At 46.2% G+C, this 15652-nt stretch overlaps 1 protein-coding gene across 1 annotated transcript in view; it reads left to right on the forward strand.

Moving 5' to 3' along the window:
* The window catches only part of LOC146519362 (syntaxin-1B), a 48772-nt gene that overhangs the window by 21743 nt on the left and 11377 nt on the right, over positions 1-15652 (forward strand). The window contains exons 2-5 of the mRNA XM_085156570.1: positions 2706-2780; positions 3853-3952; positions 9481-9555; positions 15051-15124. Of these exons, the coding sequence (XP_085012696.1) occupies positions 2706-2780; positions 3853-3952; positions 9481-9555; positions 15051-15124 (324 nt within the window). The remainder of the gene's footprint in view (positions 1-2705; positions 2781-3852; positions 3953-9480; positions 9556-15050; positions 15125-15652) is intronic.

Raw genomic sequence — 15652 nt, forward strand, 5'->3', positions numbered from 1 at the left:
TAACGAACCATCTGCAGGATGGAGTCGGCGCCGTGCGGCTCGCGAACAGACGCTCACGTTCAATCTAAAGCTTTTCCTTTTTCCTGCACAGCGTCAGGCTTTACACACCGCAGAGGACCCAAGCGTGACCGATGAGTTCGTAGCCTCATCTCCAAATCAGATATGAACAAAGTAACATGTTTAACACGCTGCAGAAATCCATGAGCAGCGATTTTAACTGCGTGATCTAAAAGTGAGAGAGCTTCCAGACACACTTACATCTTCTTAAACCGGCCGTTAAACACAAAGCCAGAGTTCGAGTAACTGTTGGAGGAAGTTCTTCCTCTCTGTCCGCTCTGCAGGAGGCGGGACTACCGAGGTTCTTAGAGCTCAGTTTTTAAAGGAAGAAGAATATAGTGCACCGTGATTGGTCAGCATGTCAGCGAGTCCTGTCTCTTCCCCCTCAGCCTGAGCCGGTCGCAGCAGATGGCCCCGCCCCTCCCTGAGCCTGTTTCTGCCACAGGTTCCTGTTAAAAGGGAGTTTTTCCTTCCTACTGTTGCTCATGGGGGGTGATGATTGTTTATGTTTCTCTGTATTACCTCAGGGTCTGACAGTATGAGATGCTAAAGAAATAATAGTGAACTGCTCTTCAGTCACAATGGACTGAAGAGCAGGGGTTCGGGGTACCCTGTGAGTGGGCGTGGCTACTCTGCGATCATGTGGTTTAACGCTGGCTTTTTCAGGCTTGGAGCTTCCAGATGAGCCTTTGCAAACCAGTGGGTGACACCGTGGATACGTCTGTCTTTTATTTACAGTCTATAGTCTGTCCTGACACTGGGGGGGTTCAGGTCCGTGGACAGAGCGATGCTGATGTCTGCCTGTGTTTCCTGTGCGTGTTGATGCCGTGGCATCGGGTCTTTGGCTCAGGCTGAGATGAGCATCAGGCCTGCAGCTAGCTGACATCATTAGCATCGCCCACAGCGAGCTGTTGGCAGGATGGACTGAGGAAGCTGCCACGGCCTCTACGGGCGGGCAGCGGAGCCAGGTGGAGACACCTGAGTGGGACTCAGAGGACATGTTTACAGCAGAAACAAATAAATCACAGTGCAGACGTGACGCTTCGAGGCAGGCATGCGCCGGCAGAAACGTGTGTGACGAGTGGCTTTAATGTTTGGTTTGTAAAACATAAAAATAGATGTTAGTGACTCCTTCTTCTTCTTCCCAGCAGTTAAAACTGGAACAACATGATCATTAGTAATCAATGAGTTTGTGGGCTGATTAATCCAAACACTGTTTATTTGGGAGTCTCCTCTGCAGAGGCAGAGTGACGCAGGGGGAGGACAGAGGGTGCAGAGGGACACCATCTCTACAGTCCTACCACAGACCTGCAGGGGGAGCTGCAGATGCTCTCAGCTGACATCGTTGATCACGTTTATGCTCGTGCTGATGGTGGAGATTCATAATCAGCGAGGAAGACGAGTCTTTAAAAAAACAACTTTTTTAAAGTTTGTAACAGTTTGTCTACACAGACTGTAAATAAAAGATGGATGTGTGTGTGTCACTAGCATTCACCTGACAGTCAAAAAGGCCACGCCCCTGATGCTGCAAACTTTCAGCCTTACAGCTGTTATGAAAGGTCAGTGTATCGTCAGAGATCAGGACAGTGTGTGTGAGGCTGTAAACACGTTTATTTTAACATGGGAGTCTATGGGGACACTCGCTGCTGCCTCTGCTGGACGTCAGAGGAACTGCAGGTTTCGATGGGTTTAACGGAGCTTTAACAACGTGCTGAACGCTGGTTTAGATTTGACTGAGCAGGCACAGAAACAAAGTTCACTTCTTTTATCTTCCTTTAGCTTTTATGGTTTTATGGAGGCGGAGCTTCATATTGTGGAGAATGGGCCTCACAGATACAGTAACCTGACCCGCCTTCAGCCTGTCCACCTGCCTGTGTGTCTGCAGAGAGTTTACTGAACAGGGATTGTGCTTTTTGTCGTCTACGGTCAGCAGACACACACACACACAGACACACACACACGCACACACACACACACTCGTCTGTATTGACAATAACAGAATCCATTCAGTGTAACTGGACACTGTTTACCTGAACACCTGTTGCAGCCTGCAGCACCTGTCCATCTCTCCTCAGGAGAACATCTGAGTTTAATAAAACGTTCCTGCGTTCGTCCGTGAAACATCATCTTCATCTTCATCTTCATTCTTGACTCTGTCTGAAAACATATTTCAATAATATTAATTTTTCTTCTTATTCCCCTGTGTTAGTTTGTCTTTAATTTTCTTAATATTTTATTTAGTTTTAACATGTTTGTGTATTTACTTTATTTTAAAATGTTGTTTCTTCTCTTTCTTCATTAAAATGCTGATTTATTATTTAACTGTAAATTTATTTGAAGCAATAATTTGTCATATTTGTCGTATTCAATTTATTTAAATATTTTTTATTTGATGTCTTTAAATTTTTATTTCATTATTTCTTTAAATATTATATCATTTTTCAATTTTATTTAACAATAATGTATTTAAATAAACTGAAAATGACTTTCTCGGTCGTTGGCGTGGTGATGCCCTGCGGCGGTTGCTTGGAAACTTCCTGTTTGCTTTGAGCGGTTTCCCTCTGTGCGTCCGTCTGTGGGCCTCAGCGTCAGTCTTCATCACTGAAGCATCATCACCACACTGATGACATCATGTTTCCTGTCTGCAGGCAAAGGACAGCGACGACGATGAGGAGGTGGTGCAGGTGGACAGGGACCACTTCATGGACGAGTTCTTCGAACAGGTGAGATCATGAACTGGACACTGTGAGGGTCGTAAAGCTGGGAACACTGGGACTGTTCAGTCTGAGACGAACGATTACTCAGAGGTCGCTGTTTGCACCGAAACAAAGACACAAAGGTCTGAGGCAGACACGACTGAAAACACAGAAAAAAAAATGTTTAGGCTGCGATGGAGCGAGCTCAGGACTCAGGCTGCACGCCATCAGCGCGTGAAAAATATCAGCAAAAGCAGACAAAGAAGTAATGATGTGCAAAATCACATTAACCCTTTAAAGCCCGTCGTAGAACCTGCCAGAGCGCAGCTTTACATCTCTACCTGCTGCAGTGACATTGGAGCATTTCAAATTGCTCAATAGGCAACCGTCACGTCCCAAGTTTTAATGACATGTTTGCATTAAGTTCATAATATCGAAATACAAACAACAAGAAAATAAAAATTGTTTCTGTTTTTTTACACATATTTCGAGTTTCATCCCTCAGGATGCAAAGTTGCACAAAATCGTTTCAACCACAGGAAATTTATTCTGAGAGTCTTCATAGTTTCATTTTTTACAAACTGCAGGAAAAGCAAATATAAATATTATTGTTCACAATTTACAAAAAACGCATCAAAATAAACTGTTTCCAACAGTGAAAGTACACAAGCACAAAGTAAACCTTTGGACCTGTGCGGCTGGAACCGCGACCTGGGACAAGCTGAGTGCATTATGTAAGAACAGCTCCTCCAGTTTCATATGCAAGCTCAATTATTGCGCTAGCTTATGTGGTTGCAATTCTACCAGGATTTAAAAATGGTTGCACGAATCAGAGCGTGCACCCTTAAAGGGTTAATGGACATTAGGACGTCCCAGAGTAGAAGAACATAAACATCAACATGAAAACATCAAGTGAGCTAAAACTCATAAAACATCAGAAACAGGCGACGGAAGCTGTAAAAAAACTAAAGCCTGGCTTAAACAAGTGATCAGGTTTAATGTTGTCACTGACTGAGGCCCTAAAACCAGCTCAGGGTGGAAAATAAATGATCCTGTCGTGTTTGCAGACTGATTTTGTTCTTGTGTGTTTTTGGTTCAGGTGGAGGAGATCCGAGGCTGTATAGAAAAGCTGTCGGAGGACGTGGAGCAGGTCAAGAAGCAGCACAGCGCCATCCTGGCCGCACCCAATCCTGACGAAAGTAAGACCCTGAGGCAGCCTCACGGAGCCGCCGCGACGTCTCGCTAACGTCTCAGTTTCAGCTTCTTTCTGAAAACCAGAGTGTCAGAAAGCTGCAGTGTCACCGACAGGACACATGGGGGCAGCAGAGCAGACACTACACAACGATAACGTGCCGACTCCATCGCCGCAGAGTACAACTAATGCAGTGACCAGCAGGTGGCGATATCTGCGGTTCTGTAGGAGTCTGTTATCTAAGGAGCTTGGACAGAAACGATTCGGGTGATGTTACCATGGTCGAGTTTAACACCGAGCTGTGGCGACTTTCATTTATGTAAAGTCGCTAAAAAAAGTCAGAAATTAGCTTCAAAAATCATAAAACAAACGAAGGCGACTGAGCCGTGACCTGGTTAAATATAAGGAGGTATGAAGAGCAGCGTCACAGCGTATCCCTCCGCCACAGCAGCTGTGTGAGGTTGTGCTGGTCGATTGGCAGGCGCTCTCCAAACGCTGTCCACGTGTCAGAACCCTTCAGTAACGCGACCCCCGACCTCAGAGTGACCTTTAATCCTGTTAACTGCTCGCTGACGAATGCTGCAGCTCGCTGCTGGCAAACCGCCACTGAGCGCGCCCATCCGTTGCTCCGCCGCTCATCCTGACACTGTGGGGGGATGATAAGAGCGTCTCCGGTCTGAGAGCACGAGGCTTGGCGAGTCCCAATCTTGACACGGCGTGCTGTGACTCAGCAACAATGAGTCAATGTCAGCGCTGACACTGACAGCCACGTCTGCGCCGTCAGAGTCTCTGCCTCAGGGGTTCCGCTCCGTGTCGGGCTTCGACCCTTTTTAGCTCTTCGTTGGCGAGACGCCGTCCACGCCTTGTACCCCTGAAATACTCCTGACAGAATCCGCCTGCTGTCAGGTTTCTTTCAGTGTCGAAGAGGTCCATGACATTTCTGTCTCCATGCACGAGCCAATCAGGATGTAGCAAACTGCCTGGGTTTATGTAATGTGGAGTTTGATGCTGGTTAACGGCGTGCATGAGCAAAATGAGCCTCTGAGGAAGTTCTAGCAGCAGGAAACGTAAACAGGTGCTGAACGGCGACTTTTTGCTGCAGCTCGTTTTAGTGTCGAACAGCTGACTGTGAACAGCTGACTGTGAACAGCGTGAACAGCTGACTGTGAACAGCTGACTGTGAACAGCGTGAACTGCTGACTGTGAACTGCTGACTGTGAACTGCTGACTGTGAACAGGTGAACAGCTGACTGTGAACAACTGACTGTGAACAGCGTGAACAGCTGACTGTGAACAGCTGACTGTGAACAGCGTGAACAGCTGACATTGAACAGTGTGAACAGCTGACTGTGAACAGGTGAACAGCTGACTGTGAACAGCGTGAACAGCTGACTGTGAACAGCTGAACAGATGACTGTGAACAGCTGACTGTGAACAGCTGAACAGCTGACTGTGAACAGATGACTGTGAACAGCTGACTGTGAACAGGTGAACAGCTGACTGTGAACAGCTGACTGTGAACAGCTGACTGTGAACAGCGTGAACAGCTGACTGTGAACAGCTGACCAGCTGACTGTGAACAGGTGAACAGCTGACTGTGAACAGCTGACTGTGAACAGGTGAACAGCTGACTGTGAACAGCTGACTGTGAACAGCTGAACAGATGACTGTGAACAGGTGAACAGATGACTGTGAACAGCTGACTGTGAACAGGTGAACAGCTGACTGTGAACAGCTGAACAGATGACTGTGAACAGCTGACTGTGAACAGGTGAACAGCTGACTGTGAACAGCTGAACAGATGACTGTGAACAGCTGACCAGCTGACTGTCAACAGGTGACTATGAACAGCTGACTGTGAACAGCTGGACCCACCTGCTGTGACCTCATAGCGCCTGCACGCAGCCCGCTCCTGTTTAGCCGTGTGAACGAGACAGTTTCTGAGGAGACGATTTATAACTTTCTGTGTTGCGTCTGTTTGAAGAACAGATGGATGCTGGGATTTTGTCGTTTTGAGCTGCGTCTTCATGTTTGCACGTTTTCTGTTTGCTCTGCATGCTGTCCGACTGTCTGCACGCTGTTTTTCTCTTTTGTTGCTGCATGATTTAAGTTCTTTTCCTGTTTTTCCATCCTTTCCTTTTTCCTTTCCTCCGCCCTCTCCTCCCTCTCTCTCGCTGTCTTCGTCTTCTTCGTCGCCGTCGCTCCCTCTGATCCCCGCCCTCATGCTGTGAAGTCTGTTTAAACTGCATGAAGTGACGTTAACCTCGGAGGAGATGACGAGCCTCGGCTGCCTCGCCGTAAGTGTGTGTAGAAAACGCTGTGAGTGTGCAGTGACATGTGAAACCCTTCGGTCGGCGTGAGCTGTGCAGAAAAATGACCGAAGGGGAACGGGTGGGCGCAGCTCTACCTGAGAGTCCGTGCTGTTACACGCCGATACGGGCTAACGAAGAAACGCTGCATCTACAGGGTGACCCCGACCAAACGCGCCCTCGCTGCAGAGCTACTCTCAGATGCATGCTGGGAGTTTGTGAGACAGGGAGGGGCAGAAATTCAAATATTACTTTTATAATCCACAAATCTGAGAAAAATCTCTGAAAAAAACAAAGTGTAAACCTGGTTTGTGTTAACTGAAGAATTCTTCCCAGCACACGGACGCAGAATCATAACTACTGACCCCTGATATCTGCTGCGTCCACGCTCTGTGAGAAGGAACGAGCTCGTTATGCAAACAGCTGAAATAACTACAAATGAAACTGAGTCTGAGGAAAACAAAGAGGAGCGTGAACAACAGTCACTCAATGGGAACAAAAGGGCTATTTATACACTCTGAGGGCTGACGGGTAGAAAAGGATACACAACAGAAAACCTTTATGTACTATCAAAATAAAACAGGAAACAAGGTCAGGCTGAACATGAATGAACTGACAATGCAAAAATGAGGCAGAGCAACAGAGAGGAAGGAAGCCAGAGTGAACCAGGAAGTAACCAAAACACAAACCAATCACAGGAAGACACCAAAGAGGATCGCGAAGCTGAAGGTTGTCATTAGTAAAAAGATCCAAGACTCAATCACAGCATCACCACATTCAGGATCCCGAACTCCTCAAAACTAAACTCGTAAAGAAATCTGAACGTTTCCAGAGCAATCGAACGATAGACCGTGTGACATCACAGGGATCCTGAATGTTAGTGATGCTTTACATGTTTACAGTCAGACCGGGACAGCAAGGAACATTAAGCAGAGTTAAAACACGAGCGCAGCCACACGGTCTCCAAGTATTTTAGGTTACATGAAAGCAGAGTTGAAAATCTTCTTCGGCTGCTTTAAACCGGATCGAATGTTAAAGGATGTTCGGTGACGTCTGCAGTAAAAACTGCGGCGGAGGTTCTGCAGCTCAGACGGGATCTCTGATGTCTTTAAGCGTCACTTTGTGTTCGTCTGACCTCCGACTCTTCTTCTCCCTTCTGGTGAAAACATGTCGCTTTCTGTCTTCTTCTCCCCCTCAGTTCTGGGTCAGCTCGCGCTCAGCTGCCGACAGGCCGTCATGCAAAATGCATCCCTGTGTTTCTGCCTGAATAATGCATGATGGGAATTGTAGTGAGAGCAGAGGAGCACAGATGTAGCTCCCCAAACCACAGCCCATTCATAAACACCACGCTCGTCGTCATCGCCTGACAGGAAGAGGAACAAACCGGTGACCTTGACTAGCGCGTGGTCTCAGTCGCTGGTTTCAGGTCCTGAATAAAACGTGACGTTTGTTTTGGGCGTGATGGTCTCATCAGCGTCAGGAAGGAGCAGGAAGTAGGATTTTCTGTGTGGTTGACGGGTCGCTGCCGCACGGATCCCTCCGTCGTCACGCCTCCATAGTCCAAGAGTACTGTGGGCACTGCCATCTTTTATGTACAGCCTGTGGAGTCAAAATGGAGGCACCTGTGTTCAGGCGTACTGGAGGTACAACAACTTCCTGTTGTTATGGTAACACGTTGAAATTCAGCATCACTCGTTTCGTCATATCGGACCCACGTGTTGTGATCTCTGTAGGAATTTGTCCTGATTTTCAGAATAAAAGTACCTGAAAGTGTAAAGAAAGATTTTTGATATAAAAAGAAACCGATGAAGCTTCAGGTCACGTTGGAGACCAACTTCCTGTAAGTGGCCGACGCCCACAAAGGGGCAGAAAATGAGTGATCCAGCGTCTGTTCTTTTATTGATTATAAATCGTCTTCATGCTGTTTGATGTGAGTCTGCAGATGCTGAACATGTTTCAGCTGCTGATCAATAACATCAATCGCACAACGACGCGGTGTGTCAACATCAACTCCGCCTCATTAATGCTGATTGGTCCTTTAAACCAACCCACCAATCAAACCCTCTGACTGTTAACCAATAAAGTCCTGCGTTACACCTGAGCTCAGGAAACCAAAGACAGGCTCGTGTTTAACCGTCACGCGTGGAGAGGAGCGCGCTGAGGCCGCCGCTACAGCGTCGCACGTCTTTTCTTTACCAGCAGATTAAATAAAGTCGCTGACTCGTCAGAGTGGAAGAAGGTCATCAGTGGGCTAAACTGTGTGCAGCCACTGCAGGATGGATGTGCTGACGGTGGAAACCGCAGAAATCCTTCAGCTTCACGTTCGAGTCCCACAGGATTCAGGCTGCTCCCCAGCTTTAGCACGACATGCTAATGAGAGCTGCAGGAGTCAGTGGCGAGAAAGGCCAAGCGGCGCTGCAGCGCTTGTAAATCTCAGCACGCAGCTGCAGTTGGCGCCTGCTGCCTCCGCTGTCCTCCATCATGGCTGACAGGATGTGATGTTGCTGCACGCCCTCCTGCTCGTCTGCTTCCTCCAGCCTCGGCGCTTACACGACTGTGCGTCCAAGTCGACCTGATCGACTTGGACGCTTAGTGGAAGCCTCGACACACCAGCAGTGAAGGGGGAGGCAAACACGACAGCTCAGCTTCTACACAAGAGGACAAGAGCTGCTCAGCAAAAACAGCTGACAGCCAATCAGAGCCTCTGAATTCAACTCAACTCATCGCTGGGAGTTTGAAGGGAAGAGGTGGAGGTCAGGTGGAGTTTGAAGAGGTCTCGTGATGGTGAAACACCCGATCGATCCTAGAGAATAAAAATGATTAAATATGAAATATAAATTAACCATGAAGGGAAATACAGATGTTTGTCTTTCTTCCGTTCCGGAAGCTTCCTGAAGAGATCAAATTTAATCATTTTTCATGATCGTGTCACAAATAGCAGCTCGTCAAATATGAGGAATAATAAACACCTGATGATAACCCAGAACAACCGTTTTATTGGGTTAGATCTGAGTCAGGAACACCTGTGCACCAGGTGCTGTCACACCGACAGGAAACAGTGTTGGATCTTTATGATGTCAGAGAGGACCACAAAGCCCGCCCACCCGCTCTTCAAACCTTTTGCAGCCAATCAGAAAAAAGCTTTAGCCTTAAAGTGAGACTGTTTCAGCTTCAGATCCCTGCTGTTGGTGTCACAAACTCACTGTGTTGCTTCTTTTCTTTGCAGAGACCAAGCAGGAGTTGGAGGACCTCACAGCTGACATCAAGAAGACAGCCAATAAAGTTCGCTCAAAATTAAAAGGTACGAATTCACGACGCATTCTTTAATTACTTTACAGCATCTACTGCGAGGCTCTAGAACAGGGGTGTCCAAACTTTTTTCACTGAGGGCCACATACATAAAAATATAGGAGGGGCTGGGCCACTTACTAGAAATTAGGTATATAACCTTAACTTTAGTGTATTAAACTTAGAAAAATCACTTATAAGTGGTCGAATATATCATATTGTTGAATATAATTAAAGACAAAACTGCCTTCATCACAGCTTTCCATAAATGGATCTTTATTGATTTATTCAGAAAAAGCTTTGGTAGCTCATTCTCAGAACAGCAGCCTCAGATTTCTTCTTAGACAGAAGATTTACAGCACAGAGAAAAAACAATAAAGGGGAAAATGGGACGGGCACATTTCAAGTTTGTTATTTAAGTTATTAGGCTCAGCAACACACCTATTAACGTTCGTTTGAAACCGTTATCAACATTAACAGACTGAACTGGACTTAATAACAGGAGTGCATATAATTTTAGTAAATTATTCTGGTGAGTATCAGCTGCGCTGGGTATGTAAATCGGGACATCCAGCCGCGGTGCTGATCGCCACTCGTGCCAAAAATCCAGACAGATGTCACTTGATCAAGGAGCAAATCTGCATCAGATGAGATCAGCTGACTTTGCGTGTGCGTGCTCTGTGCACAGCGGTGTGTACTCTGTGTGTTAACAAGAAAAGCGCATATAAGAAAGTGGTGTGCAATAGGGCTGGTTATCGTCACTGATTTCTAGAATCGATTCAATTCCGATTCACAAGGTCCAGAATCGATTCGTTCCACGATTCGATTTAATTCGATTTGATTTGATTCACTTCGATTTGAATCTGGGAAATTTTGACAGTCAGATATATTATAATTCAGATCAGTACATTTACATATTTTTGTATCTATAAAAAGGAAGCTGACACATGCAAGAGTTTATCAAAGGTGTGAGCATCACAGCAGAGGCCTTTGTGTCAAAGTAGCTGAAGATAAAACACAGAAAAACATGAAGGTGATTTTCCTGGCCTGGGATTTTATAAAAATATTCTGCAGTACATCAAAAACAAGAGAAAACCATTAATGAACATATGAACATTACCTCTGAAGTTACAGCGGTTTTATTAGAGACACAGCTGAGCGTTTTGCATTTTGCATAATTTTAAAAAGTTTAAATTTGTTCAGTATTGAACAGCAGAAATTAGGTTTTCTTTTCGGAAGTATATAAAACGAAAAAGAAAAAAAAACGTCGGTCGACAGCACTGTAAACAACGGTAGACTTGTGCGTAACTGCAGAAAACAGTACAGAGAGAGAGAGAGAGAGAGCTGTGCGTCATGGTCGAAGCAAAACAGTAAAAGCCAGAATCGATTTTAATCGATAAATCGATTATAAAAACCCACCCCTAGTGTGCAAAAGCAGGGTAGTGACAGAATTGATGCGCATTATTGATATTTGAAGCATGTGTACCTGCACATTAACACACGGGTACTGTGGAATATATTTTTTACTCACCTAAAGTGCTCGTCCACTCCCTGCAAAAAAATAGCAGCTGTGCGGTGTCTGTGGCATCAGTGCTCTCATCGCATGCGATGGAGTAAAGATCAAAAGCACAGCTTTATCAGACAGTTGCAGTTTAATGTTGGCTGACAAGTCTTCAGCAACTGGATTTCTGGACATGCTGACGTTGTTGACGGGCACATTATTTCGGTGATTTTAACGAGGCCGTGTTTTATGAGGTCTCCATCTGAAAAAGGCTTGCCATGTCTTGCGATGAGTTGGGCGACCTCATAGCTGGCTATTGTAGCCTTTTTCTGGACCTTTTGAGCACGAAAAAATTACTGTTGCTGACCCCGCAGGAGAGATACCCTTTGCTTTAATTTCTGCTCTCGCTCAGCACCAGTGTAGGATGCATAGGCCTGATGTTTGGTTTCATAATGACGTCGTACATTATACTCTTTCATAACTGCCATAATTTCAGTGCAGATCAAACAGACACACTTCCCCTTGAATTCTTTGAAGAAATATTCACTCTCCCACCATGTCTGAAATTTTCTGCATTCACTTTCTACCTTTCGCTTCTTTGGTTCTGCCATGTTTAGTAACTAACTTGGGCTAAATTTCTTCTGTGATTGTCCTTTTTGGTGGAGCAACTGCCACGATCGACAGTAGCTCCCCCTGGTGTTAAAACTAAGAAGTGCAATACACTCAAGCAAAAGTTGAAGTGCGGGCCATATTCGATTCTATTTATAAAATTACTTGCGGGCCAATTAAAAATGGATCGCGGGCCGCAGTTGGCCCGCGGGCCGGAGTTTGGACACCCCTGCTCTAGAAGTTCACGTTACTCGCTGTAAGTCAGTTTGGGTTCTCAGGGAAATCTCTGAAGGACGAGTGTATTTATATTCCCGTCCCAGCAGCATGAATCCGTTTCCTGCTGAGGTTTGAAGAGGCGGGACTTCGTACTGCAGCCTGAGAGCTTATTTCGGTGCGCTGTGAGCAGCTTGTTTCAGAGTCAAACACGAGCTCAGCGCGCAGCTAGCAGGTGATTTTCAGCGTCTGTGAACGTTTGAGTTTTGCTGGTTGCTGTAAAACTCTTCAATTAAAAGCAGGATAGTTTACAGGTGTGAATAAAGACCCAGAACAAGGTAAAGAAGGATTATTCTGAACGGATTCATGCAAAGCAGTTATATGAAAGAGTCCAAGAACATGCAGATGGAGGTAGAAATGAGGAGTAGGGTGCTTAAATTACCTGTCGATGACGCGTGTGTCAGAGGATGAAAAGCTTGCCGTTGTCCCGCCCCCTGATCCACAGCCAATCGATGCAGAAGTGGTGATGTCACGTAAGTATAACTGTTAGAGTAAGTTGTTCGCTTCACCCGGGATCTTTGGTCTATTTGTGACACTGACCTCTGAAAGCTCCTCTCTTGTTTCTAAACTCACCTGCGTGAAACATGTGACCAGCTCTTTGTGACATTCACAGCAAATAATTCACCTGTGAACAGGTGACACAGGAGGCCACGCCTCATGGGGCCGTCACTCCTACACCCGTGACTCTTTAATGTGAGCCCAGCTTTATTGGAGGGTTTACGGTGTTTTCTGTTGACCTTCAGCAAAAGAAGGATGTTCAGAAACAGGCGTGGCGAGATATCGAGCAGCAATCGTTGGTACAGCAACACACGCACTTGCAGGCCAATGAGCTTAAAGCTACTGAGTCAGTTCATGCTGAAGGTTCAAGGACATCACCGCTTTAATATGAACACCCTGAGGATGACACACTCACACACACACAGACTACATGTGCAGTCTGAGAGTGGCGCTGATGCTGGAGATAAAGCTATAATTGGAAACCCTGCGAGGCTGCGAGTGTTTTATAAACACACACACTGCAGCAGGTCCTACTGTAGATCTGTCGTCCTCGGGGGGTGTTTGAGGGATGGGGGTACGGACAGGCTCTGCCCACAGCAGATTTGTGTTCTTTGTCTCCGTGTCTGAGCGACTGTGGGTTCAGACTGAAACTGTCCAGTTTTTAAAGAGACAGTACCCCTGAATAACATCTGAAATACGCCGGCCTGCTGAGGTGGGGCAAGCACATCCACGCCACGTTTGTTCTGGCGTGACGAGTCAATATGATGTTTTTGATGTTGTCAGCGGTCAGGATGTGTGCGATAAAGCGCTCATTCAAAGGTTTCACTCATCTGCTGGACTTTTACCAAGAAGAGCAAAGTTTGGGGATGAAACTCCTTTTTTAGACATTCTGCTTCCTGTTTCTGTCTGTATCAGTAATATCAATAAGTGATCAGTGTGTTCATCAATATGTCAGATTGTTTCATCATGCTCCTGGACTCTTACTGTCAGCATGAAGCTCATATTCCTGCAACAGACTTTTACGTAAGAAACATGCTTTTTTTTCTAAATAAGCTAAAGATGCTAAAGTCGTCCTCAGACACACACGGACCCACAAGCTGTTGCTTACTCACCGAGTTTTCATCTCACTGTCACACAGACAAATGCACACCAACACTGCGCACACGCACCATCAGTGCTATGTGATATTGCTGAGTCATTGTGGATCCAGCAGCGAGCAGCTGGGCCACGAGCCAGGAAGCACACACACCGTGATTTTATCACTTCACATTACAAGATATCAACTTGCATTAATTTCATGGAGACTTAAAGCAGGTCCTAGCATAAGATTTCATCATCTTCATTACGGGGGCACTGTCCCCACAGTGTCCCCGCAGTGTCCCCAGCAGACATGGGGCCCCACGTTGTATCTAAAACAAGAACAGTGAGAGAGGAAACCATTATGTAAGCATTTCAGCTCATCAAATGCCAGACAAACTCACATCAGAGTCACATGACACAGGACAGACCTGCAGCCGGTTACCATGGTGTCCACGCATGCACACACTGAGGTAACGTTTTCATTTTAAATCCTCACAGATCTCAGTCTGTCTGACCTTGCATTAGTTCATCTGCAGCTGCAGGTCCACAGTCTTTGCATCGCCCCCTTCAGGCTGACAAGCGTATTACAAAATCCACTTCAGGAGCGGCTCTCATGCTGTGGGGCAAAACGCCACTAAAGAGTGGGCAATAATCAGCAAATATAAAGAGAAACTCAGATGAATGACTAAATCAAATAAATCTAAAGTTTGTGCTGAACACAAACAAATGTTAACAGCAGACGAGGAGACGAGTGTCTGTTCCTGCAGCCAAAGGTTTGTTTTTGTTATTCCTGTGATGACGGTTTAACAGTGTTTGTGTTCACTGAGCAGTTGGTCGACCTCTGCTGTCACAGCTTCTGGATTGTAATAAAGGTTTTAATCTGTGAAATTGGACTTTTATAAACACAGTTCATGTTTGAGAATTAGAAAGTATCTCTAACAGCAGCTGTACGAATCATGGACGTCATTCATGGTCAGAGCAGGAAACAGATTTCAGCCTGAATATATGACAACAGAACTGATTTTGACACATCGACGTTGTTCCTGTGGAGCTTCGTTGGTGTTGCATTATTCAACTTCAGTCGAGCGCTGAGGCGATGAAGCAGGGTGAGGATGAGGAGGGCAGTGTTGGTGAACAGGCTGTTTAATGTCCCACAGTTTTCATTTGTCATATGGAAAAAAAACATTTTCAAAAATGTGTTTCTGCTCGACGTCCCCAAAGGCAGCGAGTTTCAGTTTCCTGCATTAATACTGAAAGAGGCAGAAACACATTTAGCAGAAACACAAACCGCCACGCTGGTGTTACTTTGAGTTTTGGTGGTTTCGGTAATTCAGTGTTGTTATTATATTGAATTTGTCACTTGCTTTCAGTCTGTGGTTGTAGTTCACTACGATAACCTTCATTTGAAGCTGTTTAACGGTTTTCTCAGTGCTGAACTCTGAGCGAGGCGTTCGGTCCTCGTTCGCCCTCGTTGTTTCCCGTTGGCGCGTCTGTTGCGTTGCCAGCTTTGCTTCAGCGTTGAACTCGCTCTGTTTGTTTTCCCGCAGCAATCGAGCAGAGCATCGAGCAGGAGGAGGGGCTCAACAGATCATCAGCGGACCTCAGGATCCGTAAGACGCAGGTGAGCCGTGGAACATCTGACCTCTGAAACAAGCCACGTGTGCGAGGTCGTTTCAGCTGCATGACAATAAATTCATACCTTTGCTCATACGTTTGTTTTGACATCACAGTTTCAAACAGGCCAGAAAGCCCTCCCCATGACCCCTGACCCCTGACCTGCTGGATGTTAGGAGGCTATTTTGTGTCGTTTAACTGCCCTTCCAGCTGAATGTTAACAGCCCCTTCGTGCAAGCGGTGACCCTTGACCCCGTGCTGTCACCCCCTCAGGGATCCTCCCTTCCTGCTGTACCTTCCTTTCTTCTTTCTGCTCTAACGTCCTACTGAGCGTGTGCGCCTCCTCACAGGAACCATGTGACTCGGTGCTATTTGTGTTCTCCAGGCGCCCTCTCGCCTCCGCAGCTCGTCTCGTGATTTGTCTGTAATTTGACCCTGCAGTATTCTGCTTTGTCATTGGCTCCTGGCTCCCCCCACTCCTCTCCAGCAGCCTGCTCCCTGCTGCCTCCTGGTGGCAGAGAAAAAGAACTGCAAC

Source organism: Neolamprologus multifasciatus, chromosome 4 (assembly GCF_963576455.1).
Source record: "Neolamprologus multifasciatus chromosome 4, fNeoMul1.2, whole genome shotgun sequence".
Classification (NCBI taxonomy): domain Eukaryota; kingdom Metazoa; phylum Chordata; class Actinopteri; order Cichliformes; family Cichlidae; genus Neolamprologus; species Neolamprologus multifasciatus.